The sequence below is a fragment of the Trachypithecus francoisi genome, unplaced genomic scaffold, assembly GCF_009764315.1.
Source record: "Trachypithecus francoisi isolate TF-2019V2 unplaced genomic scaffold, Tfra_2.0 Lachesis_group17, whole genome shotgun sequence".
Lineage (NCBI taxonomy): Eukaryota > Metazoa > Chordata > Mammalia > Primates > Cercopithecidae > Trachypithecus > Trachypithecus francoisi.
Genome location: NW_022681462.1, coordinates 4,881,053 through 4,898,131, shown reverse-complemented (window position 1 = coordinate 4,898,131; position 17,079 = coordinate 4,881,053). Strand labels below are relative to the sequence as shown.

At 47.2% G+C, this 17,079-nt stretch overlaps 1 protein-coding gene across 2 annotated transcripts in view; it reads left to right on the top strand.

The window, feature by feature from the left end:
* The window catches only part of TBC1D8 (TBC1 domain family member 8), a 133,946-nt gene that overhangs the window by 90,322 nt on the left and 26,545 nt on the right, over positions 1-17,079 (top strand). For both annotated transcript variants that reach the window (XM_033239049.1, XM_033239048.1), the window contains exons 5-8: positions 3,379-3,619; positions 14,127-14,334; positions 15,875-16,069; positions 16,777-16,953. In XM_033239049.1, coding sequence (XP_033094940.1) covers positions 3,379-3,619; positions 14,127-14,334; positions 15,875-16,069; positions 16,777-16,953 — 821 coding nt within the window. The remainder of the gene's footprint in view (positions 1-3,378; positions 3,620-14,126; positions 14,335-15,874; positions 16,070-16,776; positions 16,954-17,079) is intronic.

Sequence of the window (17,079 nt, the reverse complement as noted above, 5' to 3'; positions counted from 1 at the left end):
GGGAATTCTTCACTATCTCCTTGAGATTCATGCACTGATTGACTGCTCACGTATTTATCCGGTGGCAGGAACTGTCCTAGGCAATGGGATTCGCAGGTGAAAAAGCGAAGCCACAAGTGTCAGTTGTATATTGAATGTTTAAAAAGTCATTCCCACAGAAACTTCTTCCAGAACCAAATACTGTTGTAAGTGCTCATGTCGGGTAATATGGAAGCTGCATATGTGAGTGTGTAATTTTGGTTTCTTTCTTGCTTTACATTTCAAGTTGAACCAGTGAGAGGAGCTTCTCTTGGGGGTCTGCTGTGGCTGGCTTCTGGCACGTGGCCTTCCTTTCCCAGCTCGCCAGCCTTGGTTCTGATGCTCTAGGATACACACCGTATCTGCACAGCCCTTCCGCACCCTCGGGGTGTGCCCTGACCTCACCTTAGCCACCCTGTCTTCCTTCTTTTTGAAATGCTTTTCACAGTTCACCTGGCTTTCTTTCCTTTCTCTGTACTTAGCCTGTTGGAAACTCCTATTCATCCTTCATCCTTCAAAATTCAGTTCAGGTTTTGTCACCTCCAGAAAGCCTTCCCTGGTCCCCATATTATTTGTACTGTATTTGCATTTTTATGCTCGGTCCCAGCAAGTCAGTGGTCGCTTACTCATATGCATGTCTGTTTTCTCTTTGTGAACAAGCTCCTTCAGTGCAGGGTGGGCTCTTCACAAAGGAGATACTTAATGAATGAAAGTTGGTGGCATAGGTGGAGCATATATACCTGTGTATAAAAGAGTTTTTATGAAAGCAGCTAGAAGTAGCTGGAGAAGTTTATTGTCAAGCCTGATGCAGAAATGTGGCCTTTAAAATTGTTAAAGCGCTGAAAGTGGTATTGCAAGATAAATGGAAAGAAATGGTAAAAATAAAAACGTCATTCTCTTATTTGAAAAGGAAAATGAATTGTTTTCTGACACTTACTAGTGATTGTCACTAAACCTTATTGTGTTAGGAGGGTACTATTTGGAAAAAATGGGGCACGGTGGAAAACCCCGCCTCTACTAAAAATACAAAAACTAGCCAGCCATGGTGGTGCACGCCTACGGTCCCAGTTACTTGGGAGGCTGAGGCACAAGAATCGCTTGAACCCCAGAGGTGGAGGTTGCAGTCAGCCGAGATCGCACCAGTGCATGCCAGTCTGGGTGACAAAGCAAGACTCCGCCTCAAACAAACAAACAAACAAAAAGATTTAGGAAAAATAAATGATCCCTAATATGTGGAGACATTTCTGATTTTCAGGTGTTCTGCATGCCTCTCTGATGACAGCAGGCCGCCAGATGTTTAGACTTTCTGTTCTCTTTGCTGACACTGTATTGCCAGCCCTGGCTACCACTGTTAGAAACATTTCTGAGACTAGACCAGGTGTTTCTAAAATGTACTGTTTGTACTATGTTACTTTTTTATTTTTATTTTTATTTTTTATTTATTTATTTATTTTTTGAGACGGAGTCTCGCTCTGTCGCCCAGGCTGGAGTGCAGTGGCCGGCTCTCAGCTCACTGCAAGCTCCGCCTCCCGGGTTCACGCCATTCTCCTGTCTCAGCCTCCCGAGTAGCTGGGACTACAGGCGCCCGCCTCGTCGCCCGGCTAGTTTTTTGTATTTTTTAGTAGAGACGGGGTTTCACCGTGTTAGCCAGGATGGTCTCGATCTCCTGACCTCGTGATCCGCCCGTCTCGGCCTCCCAAAGTGCTGGGATTACAGACTTGAGCCACCGCGCCCAGCCACTTTTTTAAAGTTTCATAAAAACTACTTATACTCTGTCTTCTAAGACTCTAACAACTGTTATTGACAACAGGCTAAAATGTTAAGTCCATTTCTCTCGACGAGATCATGAATGATCCTCGTCTACACACCTCTTTTTCCCATAGCTTACACTGTGAATGCTGTTTTTGAAACCAGAATTTATGTAGATTCAGAAACTTTTGCATAACTGTTAAAGTTTAAATATTCTTGAGAAAGGTGTATGTTGTTAACCTGGTATTTCGGAATAGTGTTCCTTTGAAATACGCGGCAGCCAGCAGCTTGGGAAGTTTTACTTAGATCTTTAAGAAAACCATTAGAACATGAGTTGGGTTTTGACCAACAGCTGGCAGGTGGTCTGTGCTCTTCTTTCCTGCTCTGGTTTAAAGGTGTTTACACCAACAGTGTGTAAGTGTTTCCTTTTCTCCACAACCTCCCCAGCATCTATTATTTTTTGACTTTTTAATAATAGCCATTCTGGCTGGTATGAGGTAGCATCTCATTATGGTTTTGATTTGCATTTCTCTGCTGATCAGTGACGTTGAGCTTTTTTTCCCATATGCTTGTTGGCCGCATGTATGTCTTCTTTTGAAAAGTGTCTGTGTCCTTTGCCCACTTTTTAATGGGGTGGTCTGTTTTTTTCTTGTAAATTTGTTTAAGTTCCTTATAGTTGCTGGATATTAGACCTTGTGAGATGCATAGTTTGCAAAATATTTCCCCTATTCTGTAGGTTCTCTGTTTACTCTGTTGATAGTTTCTTTTGCTGTGCAGAAGCTCTTTCACGTAATTAGATCCCATTTGTCAATTTCTGCTTCTGTTGCAATTGCTTTTTGGCGTCTTCATCATATAATCTTTGCCTGTTCCCATGTCCAGAATGGTTTGCTGGTGTAAATTAGCTCAACCATTGTGGAAAGCAGTGTGGCAATTCTTCAAAGAACTAAAAATAGAACTACCATTCAATCCAGCGTTACCATTACTAGGTATATATCCAAAGGAATATAAATTGCTCAACCACAAAGACACACGCATGCATATGTTCATTGCAGCACTGTTCACAATAGCAAAGACGTGGAACCAACCTAAATGCCCATCATTGGTAGACTGGATAAAGAAAATGTGGTACATATACACCATGGAATACTATGCAGCCATAAAAAAGCATGAGATCCCATCCTTTGCAGGAACATGGATGGAGCTGGAGGCCATTATGCTTAGCAAACTAACGCAGGAACAGAAAACCACATATGGCATGCTCCCACTTATAAGTAGGAGCTAAATGTGGAGAACCCATGGACACGTAGAGGGGAAGAACTGACACAGGCACCTACTTGAGGGTGGAGGGTGAGAGGAGGGAGAAGATCAGAAAAAATAACGAATGGGTACCAGGCTTCACACCTGGGTGATGAAATAATCTGTACAGCAAATCCCCATGACATGAGTTTACCTATATTACAAACCTTCACTTGTATCCCTGAACTGAAAAAGTTTTTTTAAAAGGCATTTACACATTGGCCTAAGGAGAGCTTTGGATAGTTGCTTGCTGACACACTCAAGTTTGGCTCAAATTTCGTGGTATAATATGTATTTCACCCTTTTCTCTTACAGTGAAACTTGTAGTTCCGTGGGTTGATATCCAGAAATTAGAAAGAACGTCCAATGTCTTTCTGACGGATACCATCCGAATCACCACGCAGAATAAGGAGCGTGACTTCTCCATGTTTCTGAACCTGGATGAGGTGTTTAAGGTGATGGAGCAGCTGGCCGATGTGACGCTGCGAAGGCTGCTCGATAATGAGGTCTTTGACCTCGACCCGGATCTGCAGGAGCCGAGTCAGATCACCAAGAGGTGAGAGCGTCCGTTGTAGTGTCTCCCACCCGCACAGGGGACTCACGAGCGGTGCCCAGCCCTTCTGTGCACGTGCTTTTGTTAGCCTTGGTTATGTTAGATTTAAATTTCTCTTGTGGCTTAATCCAGATTTTCCTATGTCGTTCATCTTGACAGAGACATGACAGAAATGATGATTACTCATTTACACAGTGGACTTTGAGTTTTCAGATATTATTTCAAAATTGATTTTCATAAAGAATGCTTTTAGAAATGTAGTGTGGGTAGGGCTGGGCGCGGCGGTTCACGAGCCTGTAGTCCCAGCACTTTGGGAGGCCAAGATGGTAGATCACGAGGTCAGGAGATCAAGACCATCCTGGCTAACACAGTGAAACCCCATCTCTACTAAAAATACAAAAAATTGGCCTGGCGTGGTGGCGGGCGCCTATAGTCACGGCTACTCGGGAGGCTGAGGCAGGAGAATGACGTGAACCCAGGAGGCGGAGCTTGCAGTGAGCCGAGATGTCGCCACTGCACTCCAGCCTGGGGGACAGAGCCAGACTCAGTCTGAAAAAAAAAAAAAAAGTAGTATGGGTAACTGCTTAATAGAAATCTGTGGAGCACTGTGCTTTGCTAGTGAGCATTAAGACATTTTGTCTTTTCTTTTTCTTTGTTTTTTTATTTTTTTGAGATGGAGTCTCTCTTATCTCGGCTCATTGCAACCTCTGCCTCCCAGGTTCAAATGATTCTCCTGCCTCAGCCTCCCGAGTAGCTGGGATTACAGATGCCCATCACCACGCCCAGCTAATTTTTGTATTTTTAGTAGAGACGGGGTTTCAAACATGTTGGCCAGGCTTGTCTCGAACTCCTGACCTCATGATCCGTCTGCCTTGGCCTCCCAGAGTGCCGGGATTACAGGTGTGAGCCGCTGTGCCCAGCTGACATTTTGTGTTTTCACAGGAAATTACTTTGTAGAAAACATTTTCAGGGCAGCTGGACCTATTTTTGGTGCCACTTTGTCTTCAGAAATACGCCTCTCTAATAGTGTCAGTCAGTAGGCTACGTGGTTTATTTGCCACAAATTGATACTAATCCTAGAGACTTGTGAGGTAGTTGTTTGAATTGTTTGTTGCTTTAAGGAAGTTCAACTTTAGTATCCAAAGTTTTTATTTTGAATTTTTAAAGAACCACTAGTTATTTTTTATTATCTTGGTGCAAAAGTAATTAAAAGTAGAATGATCTTAGTGTCTGGCAATTCCACTTCTGGGTATGTACACTAAAGAACTGAAAGCAGGGGCTCGGAGCTATTCGTATGCCCATGTTTGCAGTAGCATTATTCACAATCAACAAATGGTAGAAGCAGCCTGAGTGTCCAGCAAGAGATGAAAGCCATCGGAAAAATGTGAGCTGCACAATGGAATATTACTCAGCCTTGAAAAGGAAGGAAATCCTGACACACGCTACCACATGGATGAACCTTGAGGACATTATCTTGAGTGAAATAAGTTGCAAAAAGACCAATACTGATATTCAAACGTGATTTTTCTGAGCTTTAATCTTCCATACTTGGCCTGGATGATATGCCACTAAGTTCCTTCAAAGCTCTAAAGTTAGTGTTCAGTAATAATATAAAGAAAGTTTTTTTTTAAAAAAGACTGATTATTCTTTAAATCCATACACTGTCCTCTGTCTTTTCTCAGTGTATGGGGGAGAGGGTGTGCCTTCATTCATGGCCTATCACGGAGGCATGCTGAGGGTTTGATGTGTTCTGAAAGAATTCAAAGCCCCTTCCTGCTGTGTCCATTTGTTTTAAACAGATCACGTGTAGTCATGAGTTGAGGTAAAATCAAACACAAGCGCTCTTGATTTTTTAGGTTAAGATTCCAAGGAATTTCACATGGTTTTGTGTCACCTCTGATAATCTGAGATGGAGGGTGAGGGGTGCTCCTTGCCCCCTGTGAAAGGACACGCTTGGGGCAGTGTCCTTTGGGGTTCGGACTCTGCACCTCTCAGCCCCAGGCCCCGTGATGGTCTCTCTGGCTCCATCTTAGGAGCACCTGTTTTAAAAAGCAAGACAGGCCGGGCGCGGTGGCTCAAGCCTGTAATCCCAGCACTTTGGGAGGCCGAGACGGGTGGATCACGAGGTCAGGAGATCGAGACCCTCCTGGCTAACACGGTGAAACCCCGTCTCTACTAAAAATACAAAAAACTAGCCGGGCGAGGTGGCAGGCGCCTGTAGTCCCAGCTACTGGGAGGCTGAGGCGAGAGAATGGCGGGAACCCGGGAGGCGGAGCTTGCAGTGAGCCCAGATCGCGCCACTGCACTCCAGCCTGGGCGACAGAGCGAGACTCCGTCTCAAAAAAAAAAAAAAAAAAAAAAGCAAGACAGTCCAGTACAGTAGGTGCCATGCCCTCCTGTATTTCTTCAAATGCCTCTGCAGTCGTTGGTATCTGAGTTCTTTTAGTGCAGCTTGGGCGCGGTGGCTCAAGCCTGTAATCCCAGCACTTTGGGAGGCCGAGACGGGCGGATCACGAGGTCAGGAGATCGAGACCATCCTGGCTAATACGGTGAAACCCCGTCTCTACTAAAAATTACAAAAAACTAGCCGGGCGAGGTGGCCGGCGCCTGTAGTCCCAGCTACTCGGGAGGCTGAGGCAGGAGAATGGCTGGAACGGGGGGGGGGGGGGTGGGGGGGGGGTGGAGCTTGCAGTGAGCTGAGATCCGGCCACTGCACTCCAGCCCAGGCGACAGAGCGAGACTCCGTCTCAAAAAAAAAAAAAAAAAGAATACATTGAAAGTCTGTAGCACCAAATCCCTTGTGGTACGAGAATCGGTTTTGGAGATAAAGCCATCAGTTGGCAGCCTTCATTTACATTCCAGAATTCAGGGAGATTCTCCAAGACATTCCCCGTCTGTCTTCTGTCCTGGGAACTATGAGAAAGAAGAAGGGAGAGGAAAGGCTAAAAAGGGCCTGGTGTTGGCCAGCGCCGAGCTGCCAGGGTTCCTGCAGGTGCATGGGGCTGGCCCTGTGGTGGGGCTGGCGCTATGATGGGGCTGCAGGCTTCTGGGCCAAACTGTTGACTGCAGGTTCAGCAGCTTTCTCAAAAAGTGAAAGGCATGTACCTTTCCTCCCAACTCCTGGCCAGTTTACGTTTGTAGTGTTTGTCATGGAGACGTGGACCTGCGGGTATAAACAGGTAATGACTCAGTCTTCTTGAATCCCTGCCAGGAGAGCCCAGGTTTGGAAGCTGAGGAAAACAGTCTCTTCACGCTTGCTCCCTGGCTCTCTCTGGTTGGTCCTCCCTCCCCTCCCCTCCCCTGATAATAGCTGCAGAAAGGTGCCCTTGGGGTCACGAGCTGGGTGAGCCTTAGGTTGCCAGTTAGTCAGGATCGCCATGTGTGGCCACTCCAGCAGGACTTAGGACCACAGTGCAGAGCTGCTCGTAGCTCCCCTGGGAGCAGGAAGGGTCACAGTGCATTGTTGCCCCTGGTTGATTGGGCTGGTTCGAGTTGCCAGGCGTGGGAGTCACCCGGCTCGGCCCTCACAGGGCGCAGGGGAGGCCCTGGGCCAGGGATCCCCACATCATAGCCGCAGAGTCCAAGAGGGCAGAGTGACTGAGGAGCTGCCCACAGAGGGAACAGAGGGAGGAAAGCGGAAAGGAAAAAAGGTGCTAGATCCTGAAATCTCAAAACAGAAAAGATACATCCCGAAGTTGGAAATGGTGGGATGAAGAAAGGTGTATTCGGCTATTTTTTGTCGGGGAGGGTGGTTGGAGAGTGATGGGCTTCATTAAATCGAATCACAATCTGTTTCGACTGGCTGAAGATGCTGGAGGAGAGCTGAATTAAAGCAGTATAGTAAATGGAAACTGTTTCCCACGAGGCGGGCTCTTTCTGCTGGTTTATAAAGATGAATAGCGGCTGCCCAGAGGCAGGTATCCTCAGCAGGGAACCCTGGTTCCCCGTGGCCTGTCTGGTTCTGAACTCCTTGGTCTGGCTGGATTTGCAGACCCTCTGGCCTTCCCCCTTCCCCCCTCCCCCCACTGTCCCTTTTCCTGCTCTTCTTCCTCAGCTCCCACTAGGACCACTTCTGTGTAATTTATTTGACTTTTCATCCCTCCGATTCTAGCTTGAGTTCTCCTCTGCCTCTTGGCCCACTGAAGACATTTCCCAGGGGCTCCTGCAGCCTGGCAGCCCCCACCTTACAAGAGAAGGCCCACGTCTCACCGTCTACAACCCCAGTCCCCAAGCTGCTCTGTGATTGTCAGTGGGCTGGCTTAGGTGCTTCTTTCTAGAACAGGATGGGAGGAAGAAGACGGAGGGAGGAGCCTTTTTCTGAGGGTCAGAGCCTTACAGATGCTCTATGTTGTCAGGGTCCTGGTCTCCTAGGGACTCAGTGCAGACAGATTTCCAAAGGAATGAGGGGCCCTTCGTCCCATCTGCCTGTGCTGGCGCCTGACAGCCAGGTGAGCCTAGTGGCCGTGGGCTGCCGTGTGCCTTAGCAGCCACATGGCAGCTTCATCCACATTTCCTTAGGACTCTTAGGGGGTCACAGAAGAAAGATATTCTGAGTGAACACACATTTGAGAATGTGACTTGGGCTTTGAGAAAAAGCATATGGATCTGGCCTCATTTTTAGATTCAAGAAATTCTTGAATCTTGAAAGCTTGATATTTCCCTGATTTGATTTAATTAATTAATTAATTAATTAGAGGCAGGATGTGGAGTACAGTGGCGTGATTTCAGCTCACTGTAGCCTCCACTTCCCGGGTTCAAGCGATTCTCCTGCCTCAGCCTCCTTTGTAGCTGGGATTATAAGTGCGCACCACCACGCTGGCTAATTTTTGTGTTTTTAGTAGAAATAGGGTTTTGCCATGTTGGCCAGGCTGGTCTCGAACTCCTGGTTTCAAGTGATCCTCTCGCCTCAGCCTCCCAAAGTGCTGGGATTACAGGAGGGAGCCACCTCCCGGCCATGGGTCTCTGGGCAGGGGGAGGGCGCATCACGTAGAGCCACTGGAAATCCTGTGTGCTCCTTTATGAGGCAAACTTACCATAGAGGACACGTGTGCCGTCCCTTATCCAAGACAGCAGGAGCCACGGCTCCCGGCTTTCTGTCTAGTGCACACGTGGGAAGTCTCTGCATGCTGAGCATGGGAGAGCCAAGCTTCCCTGGCCTGTCACGCAGCCTGAGTCTGGGGAAGTGTTAAGTCTGGAAGCAACGTTAAGCCTGCTGACACACAGTAGGCTCTCACATGCGGGCCGAATGACCAGAGGGAGCGAGAGGTGCCATGGAACTCAAACAGGGTTCTTCCCAAAGCATTCCAGTGGGTGGATGGGGAGAGAGAGAGAGAGAAGGGGAAACCTATTTTGCTACAGCTTTACCGAAAGTAGGAGAGACAAACATAATTCTGGATTTGCAGAGAAATAAAAGTACATACCTTCTTCGGTCCTCTTAGGGATTAAGCTGAATTTTTTAAAGACGGTGTAACTAGTCTCGAATCTTCTGCATAGTTGTCATGCATTATTGCACATATTAATTTCAGCTTCAACAACAAATCTGATGTTTGTTGTTCCAGAGTCAGGTTGACCCCTATTTATTCCCTACTTATTTACAGTCTCATCGATGGCATTGTTAAGATAGGGTGGGAGGGCGCGGTGGCGCACGCCTCTAATCCCAGCACTTTGGGAGGCTGAGGCAGGTGGATCACGAGGTCAGGAGTTCGAGACCAGCCTGGCCAACATGGCGAAACCCCATCTCTACTAAAAATACAAAAATGAGCTGGGCATGGTGGTGGGCACCTGTAATCCCAGCTACCCTGGAGGCTGAGCAAGAGAATCCCATGAACACAGGATGCAGAGGTTTCAGTGAGCCAAAATGGCACCACAGCACTCCAGCCTGGGCAACAGAGTGCAGCTGTGTCTCAAAAACAAAAATGAAAAAGGTGATTGGTGGCACTTCTTCCCGCTAGTCTCAGCTGTAGCTCTCTCTTAGAGTGATTGCTGTGGCCTGTGTGTGCAGGCACTGGAGGGTAGATGTAGCTGGGGTAGTTGGCATAGTCTCCATCCTCACAGGAGTGCTTCTGCAGTGACCTACAGGCTTGTGTGACGGAGTCTCGCTCTGTCGCCCGGGCTGGAGTGCAGTGGCCGGATCTCAGCTCACTGCAAGCTCCGCCTCCCGGGTTTTACACCATTCTCCTGCCTCAGCCTCCTGAGTAGCTGGGACTACAGGCGCCCGCCACCTCGTCCGGCTAGTTTTTTGTATTTTTTAGTAGAGACGGGGTTTCACCATGTTAGCCAGGATGGTCTCGATCTTCTGACCTCGTGATCCGCCCGTCTCGGCCTCCCAAAGTGCTGGGATTACAGGCTTGAGCCACCGCGCCCGGCCGTCTGTTCTTTTCTATGGAGGAAAAGTGAAGGCACTTAGGAAGTACTGGAAAGTCTGAGAAGCACGCTGTGACCAGTGGCTTTGTTTTTGATGGTGTTCAGTAAAAGGAGTTGATACATTTAGCATCAAAACTAACATCTGCTTTGAAACAGACCTAAAGGATAGGATGGTCTTATTCTGAACTTCATAAAGACCTGATTTCTCATCTTTTCAAAGTCACTGTATCTTCATCTGAGTTATGCTGGAAATTTAACTATCTTGTATATAATACATATTTAATGAATGGTGAAATTGGAAGACAACTTTCTAGTAGGGAGGAAGGAAACTAACTCAGATCTTAGGAAAGTCCCCCCTGCTATTTACTTTTTCGTAACTTGAGGTTTCTGGTCTCTGGCTACCCAAATGTGCAAAAGACAGATGTCTACAGGGAAAGCTAGGACAGCCCTGAAAGAGGAATGGAGACTCTGTGCAGCATGCCCAGGCTACTCCGAAGCCACAGAGAGAGAAGCCGATTGAACTGAGGCAGCAGGTGCACTGGGTAGAACAAAATGGTTTAGTTGCCTCAGGTACTGGAACACCTTCTTTTTTTTTTTTTTTGAGACAGAGTTTTGCTCTTGTTGCCCAGGCTGGAGTGCAGAGGCGCGTTCTTGGCTCACTGCAACCTCCGCCTCCCGGGTTTAAGCGATTCTCCTGCCTCAGCCTCCCGAGTGGCTGGGATTACAGGCACCCACCACCACGCCCAGCTAATTCTTGTATTTTTAGTAGAGGCAGGGTTTCACCATGTTGGCCAGGCTGGTCTCAAACTCCTGACCTCATGATCTGCCCAGCTCGGCCTCCCGAAGTGCTGGGATTACAGGTATGAACCACCATGCTCAGCCTGAAACACCTTATTCTTAATTTGAGGGATTCGGTGCAAAGTAAATGTAAGTATAAGTCCTCCCACACTTCTGGTGGCTCAGTGCAAGCTTCTGTGATTTGAATACTCACCATGTGTTCACTTTGGCTTCAACCATGTCCTAAGGGGAAAGAGATGCCCAGCTAGGAAGGAAGGCTGACAGGTGAACTCACAGGCGACTAGAACCACGTTTGTGAGATACTTGCAGGGAGAAAGGGTTGATTTTATTTTCATCAAAGCCAGCATGGCCAGCATGCTCTGAGGACAAGGGTGGAAGTTTTCCAATTTAAATGCATCGGACGTAGTCAGCTTGGGGAACTTGGGGTGCTCTTGAGGGGCCTTGCCTTCCGTTCTTGCAGTGTGTGAACTGGTAGAGCGTTCATAGTGCCTTTCCTGTGTTCTCCCAGCTCCTCTCTGGAGGCAGCTCAGGCGCCCATGGGAACAGTAGTCCATGTTGTATCAGGCACTTAAGGAACTGCAGCTTTGGCCCCCAAGAACTGGACCCGTTGTGGTCTGTAGAATTTAATTTCTCTGTGTGTCCAGAGGGCTTTCTGGGCATGTATGTGTCTTCTCTTTTTGAGGGCTTGATAGTAAATTTCAGGGATTGTGCCCTCTCTTGTATGACAGCTGCTGCTTGTAAATGAGATGCGTGATGGTGGACATGAGACCTAGAAGGCGCTGCAGAAAAGGCATGTGTCCGGGAGCCCAGCCTGGCCATGGTTGGGGTGAGATCATACCTCTGGGGCCTCACAACCAGATCGTGTCTGAAAAGCTCACTTGAGCTGTGTGCAGCCGATTCCAGAGTTGAGAGTTTACTATCTTGCATTTATGGCATTTATGTAACATTTTAAAAAGTTGTACTTTTCCCTAAAGAAAATAGCTAAAGCTTTTTTTTTTTAAAGCTAATATGGTAGTCACGTAGAAAATGTAAGCAAAATAAAATTGGAAAGTGGAAGTCCCACTACGCAAAGACAGTCACTATTAACAGTTAAGATAAAGTCCTTGTACACATCCCTGTCTGGAAATTTTAAGGAATTTATGTAAAGTTAGGATCATACTGTAGGTACGATGCCTAATTTTTCTTTTACCATATTGTGGGCATCATTTTAGATTCACAGGGATCCCTTGAAACAGAGAATTCAGACATTATTCCCATTTTGTAGCAATCAAAATGATGCTTCATTCGGGGTTACAGAGTACATAAGCAAGCCAAGAATTCATATTCCTGACTTCGAGGGAGTGCTAATTTCATCCTTATATTTATAAGGAACTTTATAAAGTGCAAGAGAAAAATCTTTCCCTCTGTATGTTGGAATTCCCCCTAATTACTAGAATTTTGCAGTATGACATAAATTGATCAGTATTTTCAAACATGGTGATTCGGCTGCTTTCTTTACTGGTTTTAGAGCCAAAAATCAGGATATGTGGAGTTGCCTGGGGGTTAGGATCCTGCTTTCCTCCTCATCAACATTCTCTCTTGTCAATACTGATGTGATACATGAGCCACTGCACCCGACCTGGATTCTTAAAATATATTTTTAAAAAATATAATAACTCATGTTTATTGATTACTTACTGTGTGTCAGGTACGCATCTAAACTTTTTTTCTTTTTTTTTTTTTTTTCAGTCGGGGTCTCACTCTGTCACCCAGGCTAGAGTGCCGTGGTGCGATCTCGGCTCACTGCAACCTCTTATCCCCTGGGCTCAAGTGATCCTTTCATCTCGGCCACTGGGGTAGCTGGGACTACAGGTGTGAACCAACACACCCAGCTAATGTTTGTAATTTTTTGTAGAGATGGGGTTTTGCCATGTTGTCCCGGCTGGTCTCAAACTCCTAAGCTCAAGTGATCCACCTGCCATGGCCTCCCAAAGTGCTGAGATTACAGACATGAGCCACCGTGCCTGGCCGCATTACAATTTTTGTTTTTTTGAGATTTAATTTACATACCATGTAATTGTTATACATCCTTTGAAAGTGTACCATTCAGTGTTTTTTACGATATTCATAGAGTTGTGCAACCATCACCACAATCAATTTTAGAACATTTCATCACCCCAAAAAGAAACCATGTACCCATGAGCAGTCACTTCCCATTTCTCTCTCTTCCCCCAAGCCCTGAGCAATCACTAATCTGTTTTCTGTCTCTAGAGATTTGCTTATTCTGGATATTTCATTTAAATGGAATCAGGCAGTATGTCGTCTTTTTGTGTCTGGTTTATTTCACTCAGTATGATATGCTTAAGGTTCGTCTCTGTTGTGGCACACATTAGTACTTCATTTTTTATGGCTAAACAATACTTGATTGTATGGATATGCTACATTGTGATTACCCATTTATCAGTTAATGGACATGTGGATTATTTCTACCTTTTGGTTGTAAACAGTGCTGCTAAGAACATTTGTGTGCAAGGCATACATTTTCAATTCTCTTGGGCATATCTGCCTAGGAGTGGAATTTCTTGGTCAAGTGTTAAGTCTGTTTTCAGCCTTTTGAGGAGCTTCCAGAGTGTTTACCAACATGACTGCACCATGTTAATTCCCATCAGCAGTGCAGTAGGATTCCAGTTTCCCCACATCCTCCTCACCACTTGTTATCAAACTTTTTGAAACTTGGATTCTTAAGCAATTGTTTTTCTGGTAATTCTCTGTGTTACTCAAACCAGGAAGGAATGCTTATTTGGCCTGTGAGTTTATTAAATTACTTCTGTGCAGAGCAGCACGTCTGCTCTGTGTCCTTGTTCTGAAGGTTGGCCGTGCAGTTAGAATGTGGAATGCCCACGTGCACCAGCACAGGATGTGCATGGTGCCTTTTTTGCACTCACTTAAATACAAATTGTGCCAGTGGCTTTAGAAGTATTTTCTTGGCTGGGCACGGTGGCTCATGCCTGTAATCCCAGCACTTTGGGAGGCTGAGGTGGGCGGATCACCTGAGCTCAGGAGTTTGAGACCAGTCTGAGCAACATGGCAAACCCCATCTTTACTATAAATACAAAAATTAGCTGGGCATGGTGGCGCGCGCCTGTAGTCCCAGCTACTTGGGAGGCTGAGGCAGGACAATCACTTGTACCAGTGAGGTAGAGGTTGTAGTGAGCCGAGATCGTGCCACTGCACTCCATCCTGGGCGACAGAGCGAAACTGTCTCAAAAATAAAATGAAACAAAAAAGTAAAAGTATTTTCTTTGGTAATCTTAGATGTCCATTCACCTTTCCTATCTCTTCTTCTTCTTCTCTCCCTGTCCTTCCCTAGGGACCTGGAAGCCAGAGCACAGAATGAGTTCTTCCGGGCTTTCTTCAGGTTGCCAAGGAAGGAGAAGCTGCACGCAGTTGTGGACTGCTCGCTCTGGACGCCGTTCAGTCGCTGTCACACCGCAGGGCGGATGTTCACCTCTGACAGCTACATCTGCTTTGCCAGCAGAGAAGACGGCTGCTGTAAGATCGTCCTGCCACTCAGAGAGGTAGACCGGCCCTATTGTCTGCTTCCTGAAGCAGCCTTTTTTTGTTCAAACCCAAGGTGGCTCGCTGTGAGATGGAGTGTGGGAGGGGAAGTTCAGACGGCACGGCTTTGCCATCTGCAGATGGATGACTACAAGGCTGAGCTTCTTGAGGGAGGCATGGCCTGAACTGGACCATTACCCATTCGGCCATTGCTTTTTCTGCTGTTGCTATGGCATCCTGAAATTTGCTAACAAGTGACTGCTGAGTACAGGGGACTCTAACCTCCACATTATCGATAAAGCTGTTATTAAAAAGTACATGCCTAGCAATTAAAGATTTTTCCAGCAGCTCCTAGGAATGAATCCTCCCCTTTCACTCACCAAAAAAAAAAAAAAAAAGGAAAAAAAAAGCAACCTACAAAAAAATCACCTTTTAAAAATAAATGGTAAATTGACTGGCTTTCATATGCTCCTGGAACTTCAGTTAAAAATTCTAAAACGCTTCCTTTGACAGGGATCAGGTCCCTTTTTCCTATAAAATACTGCAGTTCTCTTTTCGGAAATGGGGGCTCAGATTATGTCCAGACTGAACAGCTCAGTCCTTTGGCTTCAGGGCAGCAACTCTGGTGAGATGGTACCCACAACTCTGTTTACACGTCAGGACCTCCAGATTCTTCTTTCTGATAACAAACGTTCTGAGCATTATTCTTTGGAAAAACTCAAAACTCTTCAATTTTTTTCTTTTTTTAAGAGAGGAGGGTCTCACCGTATTGTCCAGGCTGGTCTCGAACTCCTGGGCTCAATCAATCCTCCCACTTGGCCTCTGACAATGCTGGAATTACTCCTTGTGGTCCTCCATGTTATTATTCTCCTCCATGTTATTATTCTGTAGTAGATGTCTTCATTTTACAAATATTTTTACTTATTAATGGAGCAAGAAATCTAGAAGCCAACTTACATGCTTAAAAAATTTATTTTGGTAATGTGTACCTAACCAGAAATGACATTTTAACCATTTTAAGTGTATGGCTCAGTGGCATTAAGTACATTCACACTGTTGTGCAACCATCAGCACCATCCATCTCCAGAACTCTTTCATCACTGACAATGGAAACACTGTCCCCATAAAACAACTCCCCTCTTCCCCTTCCCTCAGCCCCTAGCAACCATCCTTCTACTTCCCATCTCTATGAATTTCACTCCTCTGGGTACCTCATACAAGTGGATTCATACAGGATTTGTGACTGGCCTTGTTCACTTAGCATAATGCCCTTGGGGCTCATCCATACCAGAGCCTCTGTCTGAATCCCCCTCCTCTTCAAGGCTGGGTCATACTCCGTTGTATGGATAGACCACACTTTGTTATCCAGTCGCCCCTTGATGCAGCCTTGCACAGCCTCCCCTTGTGGCGGTGGTGAGCAGTGCCACTTTCTCACCTTTGCATCATCTCCTTTTTGCAGTAATTGTGCCTTGCCCTGTGTTTCGGGACATCTTCTGCACATGTAATAACATGCCTGCCTTCCTCCCTCCCTGCTGTCCCTGCATGTTGCCTCTCGCGCAGGTGGTGAGCATCGAGAAGATGGAGGACACGAGCCTGCTGCCGCACCCCATCATCGTCAGCATCAGAAGCAAGGTGGCCTTCCAGTTCATCGAGCTCCGGGACCGAGACAGCCTCGTGGAGGCGTTGCTTGTGAGGTTGAAGCAGGTCCATGCCAACCACCCCGTGCACTACGACACCTCTGCGGATGATGACATGGTATGGTCTCGCCGGACCCTGATGATCCCCTTCTTCATGTCTCAGGCCGTGGTCTCCAAAGGGGAGTACACATGAGGAGACCCATGTGGGGACGAGAAGAGTGTGGGGCCCGTGTGTGGTCTGCTGTCATTTCTGATGTGCCGGGTGTCCTGAGAGGGTGTGGGGAATTGCCCCACAGCTTGGAGGGGGTGACGGGGACACCACTCACAGGTGAGAAGGGTTGCTATCCCTGCTCCTGAGGTTCAAGGATGGCCTGATTAGAGGCACATGTAACCTGCTAAAAGAGGAGCTTCGTCGGCCCTGAGGTTGGGTAGCTGCACAGGTGGCCCTGGGGTGGCTGGGGCCTGGTCTCCTTTCTTCATGTATCTTCTGGGGAGAAAAGGAGGTGCAGCCTCTCTCTACCCCAGGGCTCCTTTCTCAGGATGGCCATCCTCCTGTCCATAAGCTGCGGGGAGGCTGGGCTGCCCATTAGGAACTGCGTATGGACCCAGATACGGACCTGGGGACAGGGACAGCCTCCCCCGGAGCATGCGGTGGGACTGTGTCTTGCTAGGAACCCTGTCTGGTCTGGCATCAGTCTGTCTTCCCCCTGAGTCACTGAAGTCTGCTATGCCCATGCATCCAAAGGCAACACAAAGACTGTCCCCTCGACGAAAGCCATGATTTTCTCCTCTTTTCTCTGTCTCTCTCTCTCTCTTGCTGTGCAGGCGTCACCCGTGTTTCATTCAAGAAGCATGTGCGGTGATCACAGGTTTGGGGATCTTGAAATGGTGTCTTCTCAAAGGAGCGAGGAGAGTGAGAAAGAGGAGAGGCCGCTGCTGCAGCCCGATGCCCTGGTCACTGCCCTCCAGCAGTCGGGCAGCCGGAGCCCCGACTCCCAAATGGTGGGTGACGCCTGGTGCCCAAGCTGGACCACAGAGCTGAGCCGTGGGCTTAGGGGGTTGCTCAGCTGTTTTAAGTCACCGTGGAACACGACACCTGACCTTGGGAAGCTAGCGCTCCTCCTCCCT